General features: G+C 44.8%; 1 protein-coding gene across 1 annotated transcript in view; it reads right to left on the bottom strand.

Moving 5' to 3' along the window:
* The window catches only part of LOC134990348 (arachidonate 12-lipoxygenase, 12R-type-like), a 120,112-nt gene that overhangs the window by 31,198 nt on the left and 73,140 nt on the right, over positions 1-15,774 (bottom strand). The window contains exons 9-10 of the mRNA XM_063950679.1: positions 11,717-11,889; positions 11,406-11,552 (exon numbers count right to left, since the gene is read on the bottom strand). Of these exons, the coding sequence (XP_063806749.1) occupies positions 11,406-11,552; positions 11,717-11,889 (320 nt within the window). The remainder of the gene's footprint in view (positions 1-11,405; positions 11,553-11,716; positions 11,890-15,774) is intronic.

Consider the following 15,774-nt stretch of genomic DNA (forward strand, 5'->3'; position numbering starts at 1 on the left):
AAGATGTGCAAGATGGAATTGTCATTGGGCCCTCCCACGAACTAGGAACAGTAATTAAACACTGCGGTTTAATTTCACCAACAGTGTTGCACAATACATGTATGAGTATGAAATAAATATATTACTGTGGTGCCACCTTCACCCACAGCGTCACACAATACGTGTGTGCATCAGAAATAGTAATTGAACACTGCGGTTGACCTTCACCAACAGTGTCGCACAATACGTGCATGAGTCAGAGATGGTAGTTGAACACTGCGGTTGACCTTCACCAAAAGCATCGCACAATATGTATATGAGTCAGAAATGGTAGTCGAACACTGCAGTTGACTTTCACCAACAGTGTCGCACAATACGTGCATGAGTCAGAGATGGTAGTTGAACACTGCGGTTTACCTTCACCAAAAGCATTGCACAATATGTATATGAGTCAGAAATGGTAGTCGAACACTGCGGTTGACCTTCACCAACAGTGTCGCACAATACGTGCATAAGTACAAAATAATAATGTACTTCGGTTTGACTGGCAGTGTCACAGTATTTAAAAATATTTAAATAAAAAATTGATAGTACACTGGGGTATAGCACAAACAAAAATAATATTTTTCTTAGAATTATATTTTTATGTTTTTTTGTTTTTAGCATTTATTATTTTAATTTTACACTGGGGCCGAACCCATAGATGGATGGGCAGAGCACTCCCTCTACTGATACAGCAGAGCTGACAGAGCAACCCTGGACTGATACAGCAGAGCTCACAAAGCACCCCTGGACTGATACGGCAGAGCTGAAAGAGCACCCCTGGACTGATACAGCAGAGCTGACAGAGCACCCCGGGACTGATACAGCAGAGCTGAAAAGCACCCCTGGACTGATACAGCAGTGCTCACAGAGTACCCCTGGACTGATACATCCCACGGCAAATATACACAGTACTGACGGACACCTCCGTCCAGTACACTCTACACAGCCGGAGTGAAGATGGCGCTAATCACGGAGATCTTTATAGAATCCAAAACCCGCGAGATTTCGGCAGCAGGAAGATGACATTCGGCCTCTCTTTGGGATCCGAGTCTGGTGGGTAAACCCGAGCCAGACTCGGACCCTGGCTTGGAACTTAATGATCGGGTGGGTCCGGTTCTCGGAGAACGGGACCAGATTATCTTTGCTCTAAAAGACCATAACCTTTTGACATCTAGATAGATAGTACCACTGTGTAAAACAAGCATGATCTTCTTATTTCTAGTGTAATGGTAGGCAGTACTAAGAATAAGGGAGCTAGGGCTTAATGATTATTTACTAAGCCTTGGATGGAGATAAAGTGGACACAGATAAAGTACCAGCCAATCAGCTCCTAACTGTAATTTTTCAAACACAGCCTGTGACATGGCAGTTAGACGCTGATTGGTTGGTACTTTATCTCCGTCCACTTTTTCTCCATCCAAGCCTTAGTAAATAGACCTCTAAAGTGGGTTAATAAAGGGTTTTCTTTCTTATTAGAGTGAATGATGTACAGTAATTAGTTTTAATAGAGAAAGGGGGAGATCCCGCACAGGACATACTGTACATACAGTATATCCTCAAAGGAATTTTTTTTATTTGATTATCAAAAGAATATGTTTAGCAGTGGCGGCCCCAGAGGTGCTGCTGCAGTGCAGGGCAACATTTAAATAAGGGAGCAACACCTACTGCCACTTGAAATGCGTCCAAACATCAAAGGCCGGGACTCACTGACAGTTGGTGTGGCTCTCCTATTTGAATTTTGAACTGTGCTGCAGCCCCTCCTATGAAGCCACCCAGAGGCGTAGCGTGGATCCATGGCACCCGGAGCAAGCTTGTGTCACAGCCGCCCCCCATATATACACAAAAACATCGCCATCACCTTTCTCAGCCCCCAGACCCACCACCATCCTCAGATCCCAGTCCCTCATCTACCTCAGTCACAGTCCCCTCACCTTCCTTAGCCACAGCCCCTTCACCATCCTCAGCCCCCAGCCCCATTACCATTCTCAGCCCCCACCTAACTCAGACCCCAGCTCCATCGCCTTCCCTGCCGCAGCAACCTGAATTATGCCATAGTAGAGCCCCTTACAAACATTACACCTCAGTATAGGCCCTTAAACACATTAGGCCATGTAACTCTTTTTACACATTAGGCCATTATACACAGTGCGCCAGGTAGCCCTTTACACACATTATGAAATGTTACCCTTTATACACATTACGCCAGGTAGCCCCATATACACATTACGGCAGGTAGCCCCAAATACGCATTATGCCAGGTAGCCCCATACACATTACGCCAGGTAGCCTCATATACACATTATGCCAGGTTGCCCCATATACACATAATGTCAGGTAGGCCACTATACACAGTACGCCATGTAGCCCTTTATACACATTATGCCAGGTAGCCCCATATACACATTACACCAGATAGCCCCATATACACATTACGCCAGGTAGCCCAATATACACAGTACGCCAGGTAGCCCAATATACACATTACACCAGGTAGCCCCATATACAGAATACACCAGGTAGCCCTTATATACACATTATGCCAGGTTGCCCCATAAACACATTGCCAGGTAGTCAGAAGACAGTGACAGTGTGTGTATCTCCCACTCCCAGCATCTGCAGGATCTGTCACCCGACACTCTGCTACTCACATTCCAAGCAGCTCCGGGACTCGCTACTCCCCCCCAGCAGCAGACACACCGGCGCCCTTTGAAAATTTCGGCGCCTGGAGCTTGTGCTTCACCAGAACTGCCCTCGCTACACCCCTGGAGCCACCACTGATGTTTAGCCAACAATTGTAAGTTTATAGAGATTATCGGTGTGTTGAGTGTTCATCAGGGTTTATGGTATACTAAATCAATCATTTGCAAAAAAATCATATGTATGTATGTATGTATGTATGTCCACCTGGCTTTCTCAGTAAGCATGCAATTATCAGTTGGGAGCATTCATCTTAAATCACCACTGCATTCTCCGGAAAAAGGATGTGGTAAAAATTTTAATATATTAATTATGGCCATGATTGTGAGTGGGTACTGTGCTGGGGAGGGAATGGAGGATCCTTACCTCCGTTCCCCTCCGGCGAGCGTCGGCTCGCTGAGGGATTCGACGTGGCATCGGGTTTTCAGTACGGAGGGACTTGCATCTGGTAGGATTCAAGTCCCTCTAATCAGATCACGACCGTTTGAATGGCGTGCCAAGCGTAAGCCAATCGGGGCTCGCACCTTGGCAGCCAATAGAGACAGGCCACAACAAGCCAATCAGGGCTCGCTGCGCCATAGCTTCGCCCCCTCCCAGCATCATATAACAGATGCTGCGTAGAGGGAGAGCTCAGTCGGGCGTCGGGCACTGAAGCAAGAAGAGCTCCAGAGGAAGAAGACAGAAGAGGCAGTGACGGCGGGGCGGCGAAGACAGAAGAGGTGGCAGCAGCTGAGAAAACAGAAGAGGTGCTGGCTGAGAAGACAGAAGAGGTGGAGCAAGGAGCTCAGCGGTGGAGGACCGGCGGAGAGTGCTGCTGTGTGTGGAAAGCAAAAGAGCTAACGAAGCTCCCCACTGCAGCCTCTCCCACCGAGTCAGGTAGGTGGCCTTGGGCCCTCACATCTTACATTTAGTCCTCCCTAGGTCACCGGGTCATCAGGCATTAGGCCTGTGGGCACGTGCAGGCATTAGGCCTGAGGGGTAGTTAGGAGTAAAAGGGGCTGTATTTGTATTAGTAATCTTGGCATTAGGCCAAGATTACACTTCCTCTGCTAGGCAGGCACTAGGCCTGTGGGGCAAATACAGGCACTAGGCCTGTGGGTAAGTTAGGTGAAATAATAATAAGTTATCTGGTAGTGATCTTGGCATTAGGCCAAGATCACTGAGAATCTGGTAGGTGGGCACTAGGCCCGTGGGTGATTACAGGCATTAGGACTGAGCCTTCAATAGGGGGCACTAGGCCCTAGAGCATAAAGGGGAAAGGGAGATGGGGTATGCTCTGCACCAGCTAAATAATTGAAAAATTGAAAAAGAAAACCCCGATTAATACCTGTCAAGGAATCAATCCCTTATATCTGGATATTCGGGGGTGCAACCAGAGACAATTGAATTGTACAAAGAAAAAAGGAGAGGAAAGAATGTCTCTTTGTTGGCGCACGAGAAGTAATATTAAAATGTAACTTTTAGTAAATATATTAAGATTGTCCAAACACGAAATAAAACAGTACAGTACACTAACTATTCCAAAGTGATATACATATAACACACAGTGGGGTACATTTACTAAAATTCGTATTTTTCCGAATGAGGTTAAAGTTCAAACACGAATGACATCGAAAGTGTAAATTTGCAACTTTTTGAATTTATTACGACTAATTTACTAAGCTGTCGTATTTTGCATTTTCGTATTTACCGATGTCGATGTCATTCGTATTTTTTGGCAGTGTTTTACGGGAGTGAATTGTAAAACACTGCCGACTTTAACACAATGAATCTCGGCCGGATCTGTGAGATCCGTGCTGGGCTTCATTGTGCACCTTTCGTAAAAAATAAAACATTGTTAAAAAATTAAAAAAAAAATGCGTGGGGTCCCCCTCCTAAGCAAAACCAGCCTCGGGCTCTTTGAGCCGGTCCTGGTTGAAAAAATATGGGGAAAAAAGTGACAGGGGTTCCCCCATATTTAAGCAACCAGCACCGGGCTCTGCGCCTGGTCCTGGTTCCAAAAATACAGGGGACAAAAAGCGTAGGGGTCCCCCGTATTTCTGAAACCAGCACCGGGCTCCACTAGCCAGATACATAATGCCACAGCCGGGGGACACTTTTATATTGGTCCCTGCGGCCCTGGCATTACATACCCAACTAGTCACCCCTGGCCGGGGTACCCTGGAGGAGTGGAGACCCCTTCAATCAAGGGGTCCCCCCCTCCAGCCACCCAAGGGCCAGGGGTGAAGCCCGAGGCTGTCCCCCCCATCCAAGGGCGGCGGATGGGGGGCTGATAGCCTTTTTGTCAAAATTTGAATATTGTTTTTAGTAGCAGTACTACAAGTTCCAGCAAGCCTCCCCCGCAAGCTGGTACTTGGAGAACCACAAGTACCAGCATGCGGAGGAAAACCGGGCCCGCTGGTACCTGCAGTACTACTACTAAAAAAATACCCCAATAAAAACAGGAGACACACACCTTGAAAGTAAAAGATTATTACATACATCCACACCTCCAAACATACACACTTACCTATGTTCACACGAGGGTCGGTCCTCTTCTCCGAAAGTAACCTCACCGCTGACCACAAAGTTCCCACCATTGGTTACAATGGAGCGCATAGGCGCTACATTGTATCACTGCCGTGTGCTGCCTGACAGACACTACAGGAGCACACAACCAATCAGGAGGGTGCCACGACGTGGCGCTCCCTGATTGGCTGAAGGAACCCTCTTAGACAGAAGTCAGGGGGGGTTCCTGGCAGTTGGGGAAAGGGGTCCCATGTGAAAACATGGGGCCCCTTTCAGTGCGTGGTCGGGTGTCCGTTTTTTTATTTTGCAAAGTACGTGGATTACAAATAGAACAGAAGAGGACCGATCTACACTGGATTATGTGAGTATAATTTTTCCAACAGGTACCCCATGGATTCTACATGGAGAAGAGGACCGACCCTCGTGTGAACTTAGGTAAGTGTGTATGTTTGGAGGTGTGGATGTATGTAATAATCTTTTACTTTCAAGGTGTGTGTCTCCTGTTTTTATTGGGGTATTTTTTTAGTAGTAGTACTACAGGTACCAGCGGGCCCGGTTTTCCTCCGCATGCTGGTACTTGTGGTTCTCCAAGTACCAGCTTGCGGGGGAGGCTTGCTGGGACTTGTAGTACTGCTACAAAAAACAATATTAAAGTTTTGACAAAAAGGCTATCAGCCCCCCATCCGCCGCCCTTGGATGGGGGGGACAGCCTCGGGCTTCACCCCTGGCCCTTGGGTGGCTGGAGGGGGGGACCCCTTGATTGAAGGGGTCCCCACTCCTCCAGGGTACCCCGGCCAGGGGTGACTAGTTGGGTATGTAATGCCAGGGCCGCAGGGACCAATATAAAAGTGTCCCCCGGCTGTGGCATTAAGTATCTGGCTAGTGGAGCCCGGTGCTGGTTTCAGAAATACGGGGGACCCCTACGCTTTTTGTCCCCCGTATTTTTGGAACCAGGACCAGGTGCAGAGCCCGGTGCTGGTTGCTTAAATATGGGGGAACCCCTGTCACTTTTTCCCCCATATTTTTTCAACCAGGACCGGCTTAAAGAGCCCGAGGCTGGTTTTGCTTAGGAGGGGGAACCCTATGCATTTTTTTTCAACAAATTTAACACTTTCCCACCCCTTCCCACTGATAAACATGCACGGATCTCATGGATCCGTGCATGCCTATCAGAACACAGTAAAAAAAAAGCAGGTCTGTTTTATTTTAGCACTTTTTTACGATTTGTATTTTTTCACGGCAGTGTTTGGCTATTGCCGGCATTGTTTGTGAATTACACTTTTTAGTAAATGACCGAGTTCTACCAAATTACAGGCGTATTTGACCGATGGTGTATTCATTCGTAATTTTTTTCTTTGAGTTCCAAAAAAATACGAATGCCCTCATCACTGCCGTGATTTGAGTTTAGTAAATTCCCGAGATGACACTTTGAAGAAAAAACACCATCTCGGTCAAAATCGGGACCTTAGTAAATATACCCCAGTGAGTGAATGACTAAATAAAGTGAATTTTAAAACCAAGGCTCACTACCTGTGTTGTATCTTGTATTGAGTCAATTTAATTTTGTTATGAATCTAGATGCATTAAAATAATTATCCAATAATCAAAATATAATATGTTGGAGAGACTATAATAGGTCTATTGGAGAAGGGATATCACACCCAAAATCTCTGAATAGTAACGTATTAGTGTAACTCCATCTGTGAGGGGTTCTCAATACTTATATGGGAACCATTAACAGCATACTTTCACTAGCTATTGTTCAGCTTATAGCACCCCAAATTTTGGGTGCCGACAGGACATTCATCTAGATATTCAATCCAATAGACCTATTATAGTCTCTCCAACATATTATATTTTGATTATTGGATAATTATTTTAATGCATCTAGATTCATAACAAAATTAAATTGACTCAATACAAGATACAACTCAGGTAGCGAGCCTTGGTTTTAAAATTCACTTTATTTAGTCATTCACTCACTGTGTGTTATATGTATATCAATTTGAAATAGTTAGTGTACTGTACTGTTTTATTTCGTGTTTGGACCATCTTAATATATTTACTAAAAGTTAAATTTTAATATTACTTCTCATGCGCCAACAAAGAGACATTCTTTCCTCTCCTTTTTTCTTGGCACTAGGCCCTAGACATTCCAACACACTAGTAGGCAGGCCAATAGGCCTGTGCAACCTACAAAGGATAATCTGTGTGATAAGACCATTTCCACAAGCCCAATACTGCTGCCTGGGTATATTCTGGGCAATAAAGGTACAGCATACTGTGGCGCCCCCTCAAGGTCTGATCCTGTAACCACAAGTCAACTAGGGCCGGTGATTGGGCAGAGTGTGGAGAGTGTTATTCATTGTTAAAGTTTGCTTCAGTTATAGGTCAGCTACTGTCTATTTAATCTCAGGTTACCATAGTTAGGCCGTAGGCAAGCCAGTTAGTTCGGCCACTCAGTTAAGGTAGTTACAGATTAGTGTAGACAGGCTTTTGTGTTCTAACCCACAGAAGCTGTAGAATATCCCCAAGGTGACAAGATTCAAGGAGTGAGTATTCCTCTGAGTGCGTTTGTCCCCTGAGTGCCGATTCCATGGACCTTGCTCGGCCGTGCAAGGTCCAGCACACCTCAGCGCATGTGAGCTGAATAGGTGATAGTTGGGTGGCTGAGGCCTTGTGCCAGTGATGATTTTCACCTAATCGGTGAAACCCTCAGCCACATTGGGGTCCAGTGTTTTTTAAATATATGTGCTAGTTGTTTGCCTTCTAAATTGCACAACTCCGATTTTAAAGAGAACAGTCTATATAAAAACAAAGTATTATAGCTGACCTATGTAATGTATTCTATGTAAATGGCTTTTAACAAAGAAGAAAAAGTTATGTTATAAAGCTTTAAATTGATATTATGGGGTGTATTCTATTGTAGTCGGAACTGCCGTCTTGTTGGAAAGACGGCAGTTTCCGACTTTTTAGGTCATAAACTGGTCCAACCTATTCAATTTGGCTGCTGTTTTTCCAACAAGTCAGCAGTTCCGACTTGTCGGAAAAAACATGGATCGGCAGAATAGCCGCGGATCCACGTGTTTTGTTGGAATCGCAGCCAAATCCAACAGGTTTTAGCCCCGTTTCCGACAATGTCAATCCGACTTTAAAAAAAGTTACAAATTAAGATATTTAATACTGATGCCCTGGAAGCTCTATCCACCCCTGTACCCATATTCCAGTTAACAATTACTAGATTAGAGATATACAAGGTAAAACTGATGCCACAGATATCTTATGCTATTAAGTGACAAGTATATATACAGATGTAGCCATGCTCAACTATCCTTCATGTGGTGTGTAGTCACATTATGTTTGTCTGCATCTTGTCGCAGCATGGTGTATTCAGTCACAATGTAAAGAATTAAGTCTCTATCGGGTGCAATACTGGTGTTCATCCACCAGGAGTTCCTTTTAAAAAAGCACTGTTGCGCATGTGTGAAGTCTCCATTGTAAAGTCAAAAGATGCCTGTAGTTTAAGAATTTTTTTTTAGATGATCTCTACAGATGTATCCACATTTATCTTGACGGATAATAGGATTAACTGTGACTTGCCAGTCAGACTTAATCCCCTGCTGTAATGACTTAATCCCCTGCTGTATTGTTCTCTGTATCGTATTGCAGTTGAGAACAATAGACATTAATTAGAAATGTGAACACAGAAAAAGATTGTCTCAATGTCTCCGATGCACACAAAGAAAAGCACATTTCAGAGTTCTACACAGCTCTCTAAAAGAAGATAAAAACATTACAATCTGCGATAGAGTTAGGACACACAGCACAAAAAAAAATTACAATGAGCAACATCACTGTTACTGCAGGCGTCAGTCACCTGTCTCTCTTGGCATAGTGGTATCGCCAAAGTTACCATGCCCGTGAGCAAGGGTTCAATTCCCACAAAGGACACACTTGTATTGTATGTCTGTGTAAAATGTAGCATCCACAGTTTTTTTTTATTTTCCCAAAACAGGCTCTGTTGTGCTACATATACAGACTCAGACATGAACACAGATATATATTCAAAATTACAAAAAGCTGTATATGCTACTTTTTACGCAGATATACAATACAAGTATGGCTTTTCAAATTACTTAAGACATATCTTTATAAGACTGAGTTTATTGTACTTCTTCCCCGGGCCTCCCCAGTGCTTTAATAGGCAGCCTCCCCCAGCCCCAATCCCACCCCTGTGAGACTTGTGATTTCACAAACTTGGTGTACAGCTTAGTAAATGAAAGCATGAGCAGTTCATTTACATACAGAAGTCTACCGGTCGTGCTGTGTTTTACTAAACTGTACACATAATCCATAAAATCACAAGTCTCACAGGGTGTTGGATAATGCTTGTTTTGCGAAAATTAGAAGAAAAACATGTATGTTAATTTTTACACAGATATAATGCTACTTTTTACAAAAATATACAATACAAGTGTGGCTTTTCAAATTACGAGAGTGTTACCTGTAAGAGACTGAGCTTATTGTACGTCTTTCTCCTCATTGCTTTAAAAGGCAGCCTCCCCCACCACTAATCCCACCCCTTTTTTAGACTTTTGATTTCATGGAGTGGGTTACTGCTCAGTAAATGACAAACACAACACGGCCAGTAGACTACTGTTTGTAAATTAATGGCTCATGCTGGCTTTGGTTGGGGTCAAGGGAACCCAGAAGGCACAATAATTTGTAATGCATGTTAACAAATGCTGCTTGTGCATCTTATTCGCATAACGATTCATATAAGATGCATTTATGGTAAAAAAAAGATGCCCAACGTTAGCAGAGCTGCTTGGCAACTGCCAGCTCATTCATACCAGGTACCTCTCGATCTCTCGGTGCATGCACAATGCTAATATGCCTTACAAATGAACATGCCTTCTGTGTTTCCTTCCCCCAAACATAGCCAGAATGAGCCATTCATTTACATACAGTAGTCTTTCAGCCATGTTGTGTTAGTCATTTATCAAGCAGTACACCCAGGGGATCATTCCTACCCGATCGCACGCTGCACTTCCTTGCAGCGGTGCGATTGGGTCAGAAGGCACGTTGCTGCGCGGCGACCCCTGTTGCCAGGCTACGACACTGGAAAAGAAGAAAGCGGTCACGGCGGCGACCGCAAGAAGATTGACAGAAGGAAGGCGTTACGGGGCGTCACCTGTCCGTTGGCGGCTGTTTTTGGGGAGTGGTAAAAGAAATGCAGGCGTGTCCAGGAGAACAGAGGGTGGATGTCTGACGTCAAAGCCGGCCCCATCATCGCTGAGATCGTCGCACAGGGTAAGTATGTCCAGGGCTGCTCTTATTTAACGTTAAACTTTTTTAGAATAGCAGGGCTGCACAAGCGATCGCAGCCCTGCTTTGCTAAAATGCACTCCCCATAGGCGGGGATTAGATGATCGCACCAGCAGCAAAAAGTTGCTTGGTGTGATCAACTCGGAATGACCCCCCTAGTCTGTAAAAATCACAAGTCTCACAGAGAGAGGAATTAGGGGTTGGGGAGGGTGCATATTAAAGCAGTGGGGAGGCCTGGGAAGAAGTACAGTAAGTACAGTACTGTGGCTTTTCAAACTCTGAACTGTGCTTTTCTTTGTGTGTGTTGGAGACACTGAGCAAATCTTTTTCTGTGTTCAAATTTCTACTTAATGTAGGGGTCACTTTATACAGTGCACCAGGGGAGAGTTCAATTGTAAGGCATGTTTTAACTGGGTGCCTGCCGTTCTGATGATTTCATACTCCACCCTGCAGTATTAATATATTAAAACAAAACTACTATATTTAATGTGCACTGGCCCGCTTTTCAGGGCTTGCTACATTGTTGAGAATTCTGTAGTGCCATATCCATCCGCTGCTATTCAGCACTGTAATTTAATTAGTGGAACAATTGCCAACCAGTGGTAAAGCTGTGTATTGCATGCTGTGGATCTTTTTGTGCATTATCACGCCTTACTTCAGCTACCTGTGCTATTTGTATGGTGCAACTAGGATGCCTGCATGGTGTAGCAGCAGCAACAATGAGCGTAGCTACATCTGTACTTATCAAAGCACACCACATTACATTTCATTTCTTGTAAATTGAGAATAAACCTTTGAAGAAGCAATAAGCTAAAAGGAAGTATTCTTTACAATTGAAAAAGACTTGCCTGGATGGCTATTGGCACAAGTTGATCTTGAGGATTCTCCCACAGTAGACACATAGGGGCAACCATGTATTGTTGCTTTCCATTAATGGATTTATTGGCAGGGACCCCTTGCAGAATCTTGTAATCTGCCAGGAAGATGTTACCATCCTGCAAGACACAAGCACCAGTTTATTGAACTATATATCGGTCCTGATGGATATGTTTTTGATTTAGCTATGTGTTAATATAGAGAAGTAGAATGTTTCATGATCATTACATTACTTTAAAAAAATAGACAAACGTTGGTTAATCCATGTCTTCTATCGCCCTACCTCTAGTTCTTTATGAAGACTGGTGGTGGTCCCAAGAGATGCAGCCACCATACTGTCACCTACTGGGAAGTTCTCAGGGATTTTGGTGCATTGTCTGAGTAGTGTAGGGTTAACTCCAATCAGATATTGACTCCCGAAGAAGTCATCCTCTTTCCATAACTCAGCAACCACATCTGGGGATAAAAGACTCAAGATCCAGGAACATTTTATGCAATCACAGTGTCACAGTGTGAGTGGTGGGGATACATGGATTCTTATATTTTAAGAAAATAGATAATTTCACTAGATTAGAGACATTTAGGGCCTAATTCAGACTGGAACGCTGCTGCGGCACCGTTCGCAGTCTGATGCCCGGTGAAGTGTGCGCACGTATAGAAGCCACACTGCGCGTGCGCACTCAATGAGATGTGACAGGATCTCATGTGTGCGATCACCGATGGAGGCGACGTGTTGGCAGTTTTGCGACGGTGTTGTTGGGGTGCTGTCTGGACAACACAGGTGTGACCGTGACATCACAAGCAGGTGGGTAGGCTGAGCAGGCAGGTTGTTACTCGACAGATGCGAAAGCATCGCTGACGTGCAATGCTTTTGCATGTCTGCGGAGAGGGGAGGGGCTGGATCCAGCATATGAGGCAGACTTGCCCTGTGCGGGGCTTCCCCTGCGGGTCTGGGACTGAGGGTCGACAGCAAAAAGGTCGACACACCTTAGGTCGACACCAATTGGTCGACACACCTTAGGTCGACATGGACAAAAGGTAGACATGGACAAAAGGTCGACAGGAACAAGGTCGACATGGAAAAAGGTCGACATGAGTTTTTTATGTGGTTTTTTTGTGTCGTTTTCTTCGTAGAGTGACCGGGAACCCCAATTAGTGCACCGCGTCCCCTCGCATGGCTCGCTTCGCTCGCCATGCTTCGGGCATGGTGCCTTCGCTCCGCTACCGCTTCGCTCGGCACACTTTACCGTTCCAATCGTAGTCCACATGGATCGTTAAGTATGAAAAGGTTCCAAAAAAGAAAAAAATCGTGAAAAGGTCATGTCGACCTTTTTTCCATGTCGACCTTGTTCCTGTCGACCTTTTGTCCATGTCGACCTTTTGTCCATGTCGACCTAAGGTATGTCGACCAATTGGCGTCGACCTAAGGCGTGTCGACCTTTTTGCTGTCGACCTGGAGTCCGGATACCGTCCCCTGCATGTCAGAGTTATTGATTGTAGTTGTGCATTCAGGATCTATGATCAGGTCTGAATTAGGCCCATTATCTTGAATCAAAATGAACCAGACCAGTTGCTCTCAGTAGTGATTACCAAGTCAAGCTCAACCGTCACAATTTATTTGCCAACTTTACATGTTACACATATTATTCTTGTGTAACCTATTATAGGGATGTACTTTGGGGTTTAAGTAAATAAATAAGAATATTTTGCAGACGATCATCTGGGATTTTAGTTCTACACAGTGTATAGAAGTAGTGATACGAAATTAACAAACCAGCACATACCCGAATGTTCAGTCATATTAAGGGAATATATATATGTGATGTCTTCTATGTCATTCCATGATGCCTTACAGGTGGCAAAACCTTCCATCATCATTTGAAAACCTCTGTAAAAGAAAGTAAGATACTGTCAAATATCCATAAGCACTCATTATGGACAGATGCAGGAAATATATAACAATCTCATGTATTCATCCAATCTATACCAAGTGGGAAGACTGGGAGGGGAGAGTGGGATATCAAGACGAGATTGACAAGTTCGCTTTTATATTAAGTGGATATTAAAATAAAAGTCTTCTTTTCCTGAATGCAAAATCAACTCATTATGGCACACCGTGGCTGACTGCAGCTTACTTTACCCAGCTATTTCTATTAGGTTTGAACCTAAATTAATTTCAAAAATGGCATCCAGCACCCAATTGTAGCTATGGTTGACCCAATAGTTTGTGACTGCTCATCTGGTTAAATAAACAAGGGATAGAGCTCTCAACTGGCATGATTCAGGTACAGTCGCAAATCGGCTATTGCACACAAATTGGTAAAAGTTTTCTTACTGCACAAGCATCTGAGCTGTAGCGTGCATGCGCAGCGAGAGATTTGCGATGGAGCTTGCAATGAGGGATTTGTAACAAAGTGAGTGACAAGAAGACAGCATTTGGGGGTGGTAATGGTGAGTGGTCTGCCAAATGTAGGCGTATCATGGCCGTCCAGATGGCATTTTCTGGGCATGCATAAACTAGCAGTTGTGATTTCACTTGCTACTGGAGAGCCCTCTTCATCCCAGAAGAGTAGCTAAGCCTGCGCATCTACAGAGGCACTAAGACTTTGCAACATGACCCGATTTGCAATGATGGTACCGATGTTTCAGAAATAATACACGTTGGACCGAAATGAAGAGACAGCAGTGGGCATCCCTATGCTCAGGTTAGCCTCTGCCTATATTAGCATATACTCGCAGTTGCGTACGGCATAAGATAGCAACAGCAATCGCTAGAATAACCACATCTGTATCAGGCACAATGTTATTAATAATTGAACATATTGGACAAAACTACAAAGAATATAGGGGGTCATTCCGAGTTGATCGTAGCTGTGCTAGTCCGCCCCGCATGTCAGTGTCGCCCCCTGCAGAAGTGCAAAGGCATTGCACAGCAGCGATGCCTTTCACTTCAAGAGTAGCTCCCGGCCAGCGCAGCTTTAGCGTGCTGGCTGGGAGCTACTTATCGCTCCCCGGCCCGCAGCGGCTGCGTGTGATGTCACGCAGCTGCTGTGGCCTGCCCCCCATTTGGTCCGGCCACGCCTACGTTGGACGGACCACTCCAACAAAATGGCGTCCAGACGCCGCCGTTCTGCCCCCTCCTGCCCAGCGACCGCCTCTGCCTGTCAATCAGGCAGAGGCGATCGCATCCCTACAATGGCCTACGGACATCTGGCATGCGCCGGCGCACTACGGCGCTGGCGCATATGCAGTAGAGACCCGTTCGCTCAGCTGCGACAAACAGCAGCGAGCGAACGGGTCAGAATGACCCCCATAGACTGGTGCTGGTGGAATATAATGGCAAAAGAGGTTTGTGTATGAACAATTGTTCAAAGAGTCAGAATATTCATATAACCAAAAATGGACCTTAGGCGGATATTTGTAATTGTGAAAATTGAGGTAATGTTAATGAAAAAGAAAACAGTGTAATTAGCTTGTGGCAAAGCTTTAGACACTTACTGTGTGGAATAGGTTCGGCCTCCTGTTCCCGATATTATGCCTTGGTGCTTTGACGAGTTGGGTTGACTTGCCTGATGGCAATAGCCCCCCTCTGCAATCCGCCACCAGCCAAGGTAATCCAACTCAGGTATGCACCGAAGCATAACTGCATGCCATGTTTGTGACCATTTGAATATTTTGTCTATATGGACAATCTTCTAAACTGTATCCCTTTTGCCATCAAATTCCACCAGTACTTGTCTATTCTTTGTTTAGTTCTGTCCAGAAGAATAATCCCGCTAATCCCACCGCTTTTACATGTGGTACATTGTGCTACTGTATATTAACCGTGTCTCTTTTTTAATTTTTTTTTCATCTGTGCAACTTTATTTTCATTGTTTCCCAACAAATTCACACAACCAACATCACACACCATTTGTCACACACATTTCTGTGATTATTTACCAGCTAATATTCACTTCTTTTACTTATAGACAGTTATTGAAAAGTCTGCTTTGTTTACTCAATGTATTTTCCATAGTATTGACTGCCCCTTGATTTGATTATATAACACGGGTGTGGTATGGAAGCATAAATGTGCGCAGGGGGGTGCCTGGTGCGCACAGGCACCCCCTAATGTCTGGCACCCTGATCTCAAATGCCTAATGCAGCGATCGCCGAGCAGGTTGATTATTGTCCCCTCTGCGCTGCATCCTGTCAGGACTGCATTACTGACCGGACACCTGGGTTAATCACAGGTGCCACTGCCACCGGCTTTCAAATTCCCGGCTCCACCTCAATATATAAAAACAGCGTGATGTGACGTGATGACGTCATGCTGCTCACACGCCCACCCGTCACACG

This window comes from Pseudophryne corroboree, chromosome 2 (genome assembly GCF_028390025.1).
Source record: "Pseudophryne corroboree isolate aPseCor3 chromosome 2, aPseCor3.hap2, whole genome shotgun sequence".
NCBI lineage: Eukaryota > Metazoa > Chordata > Amphibia > Anura > Myobatrachidae > Pseudophryne > Pseudophryne corroboree.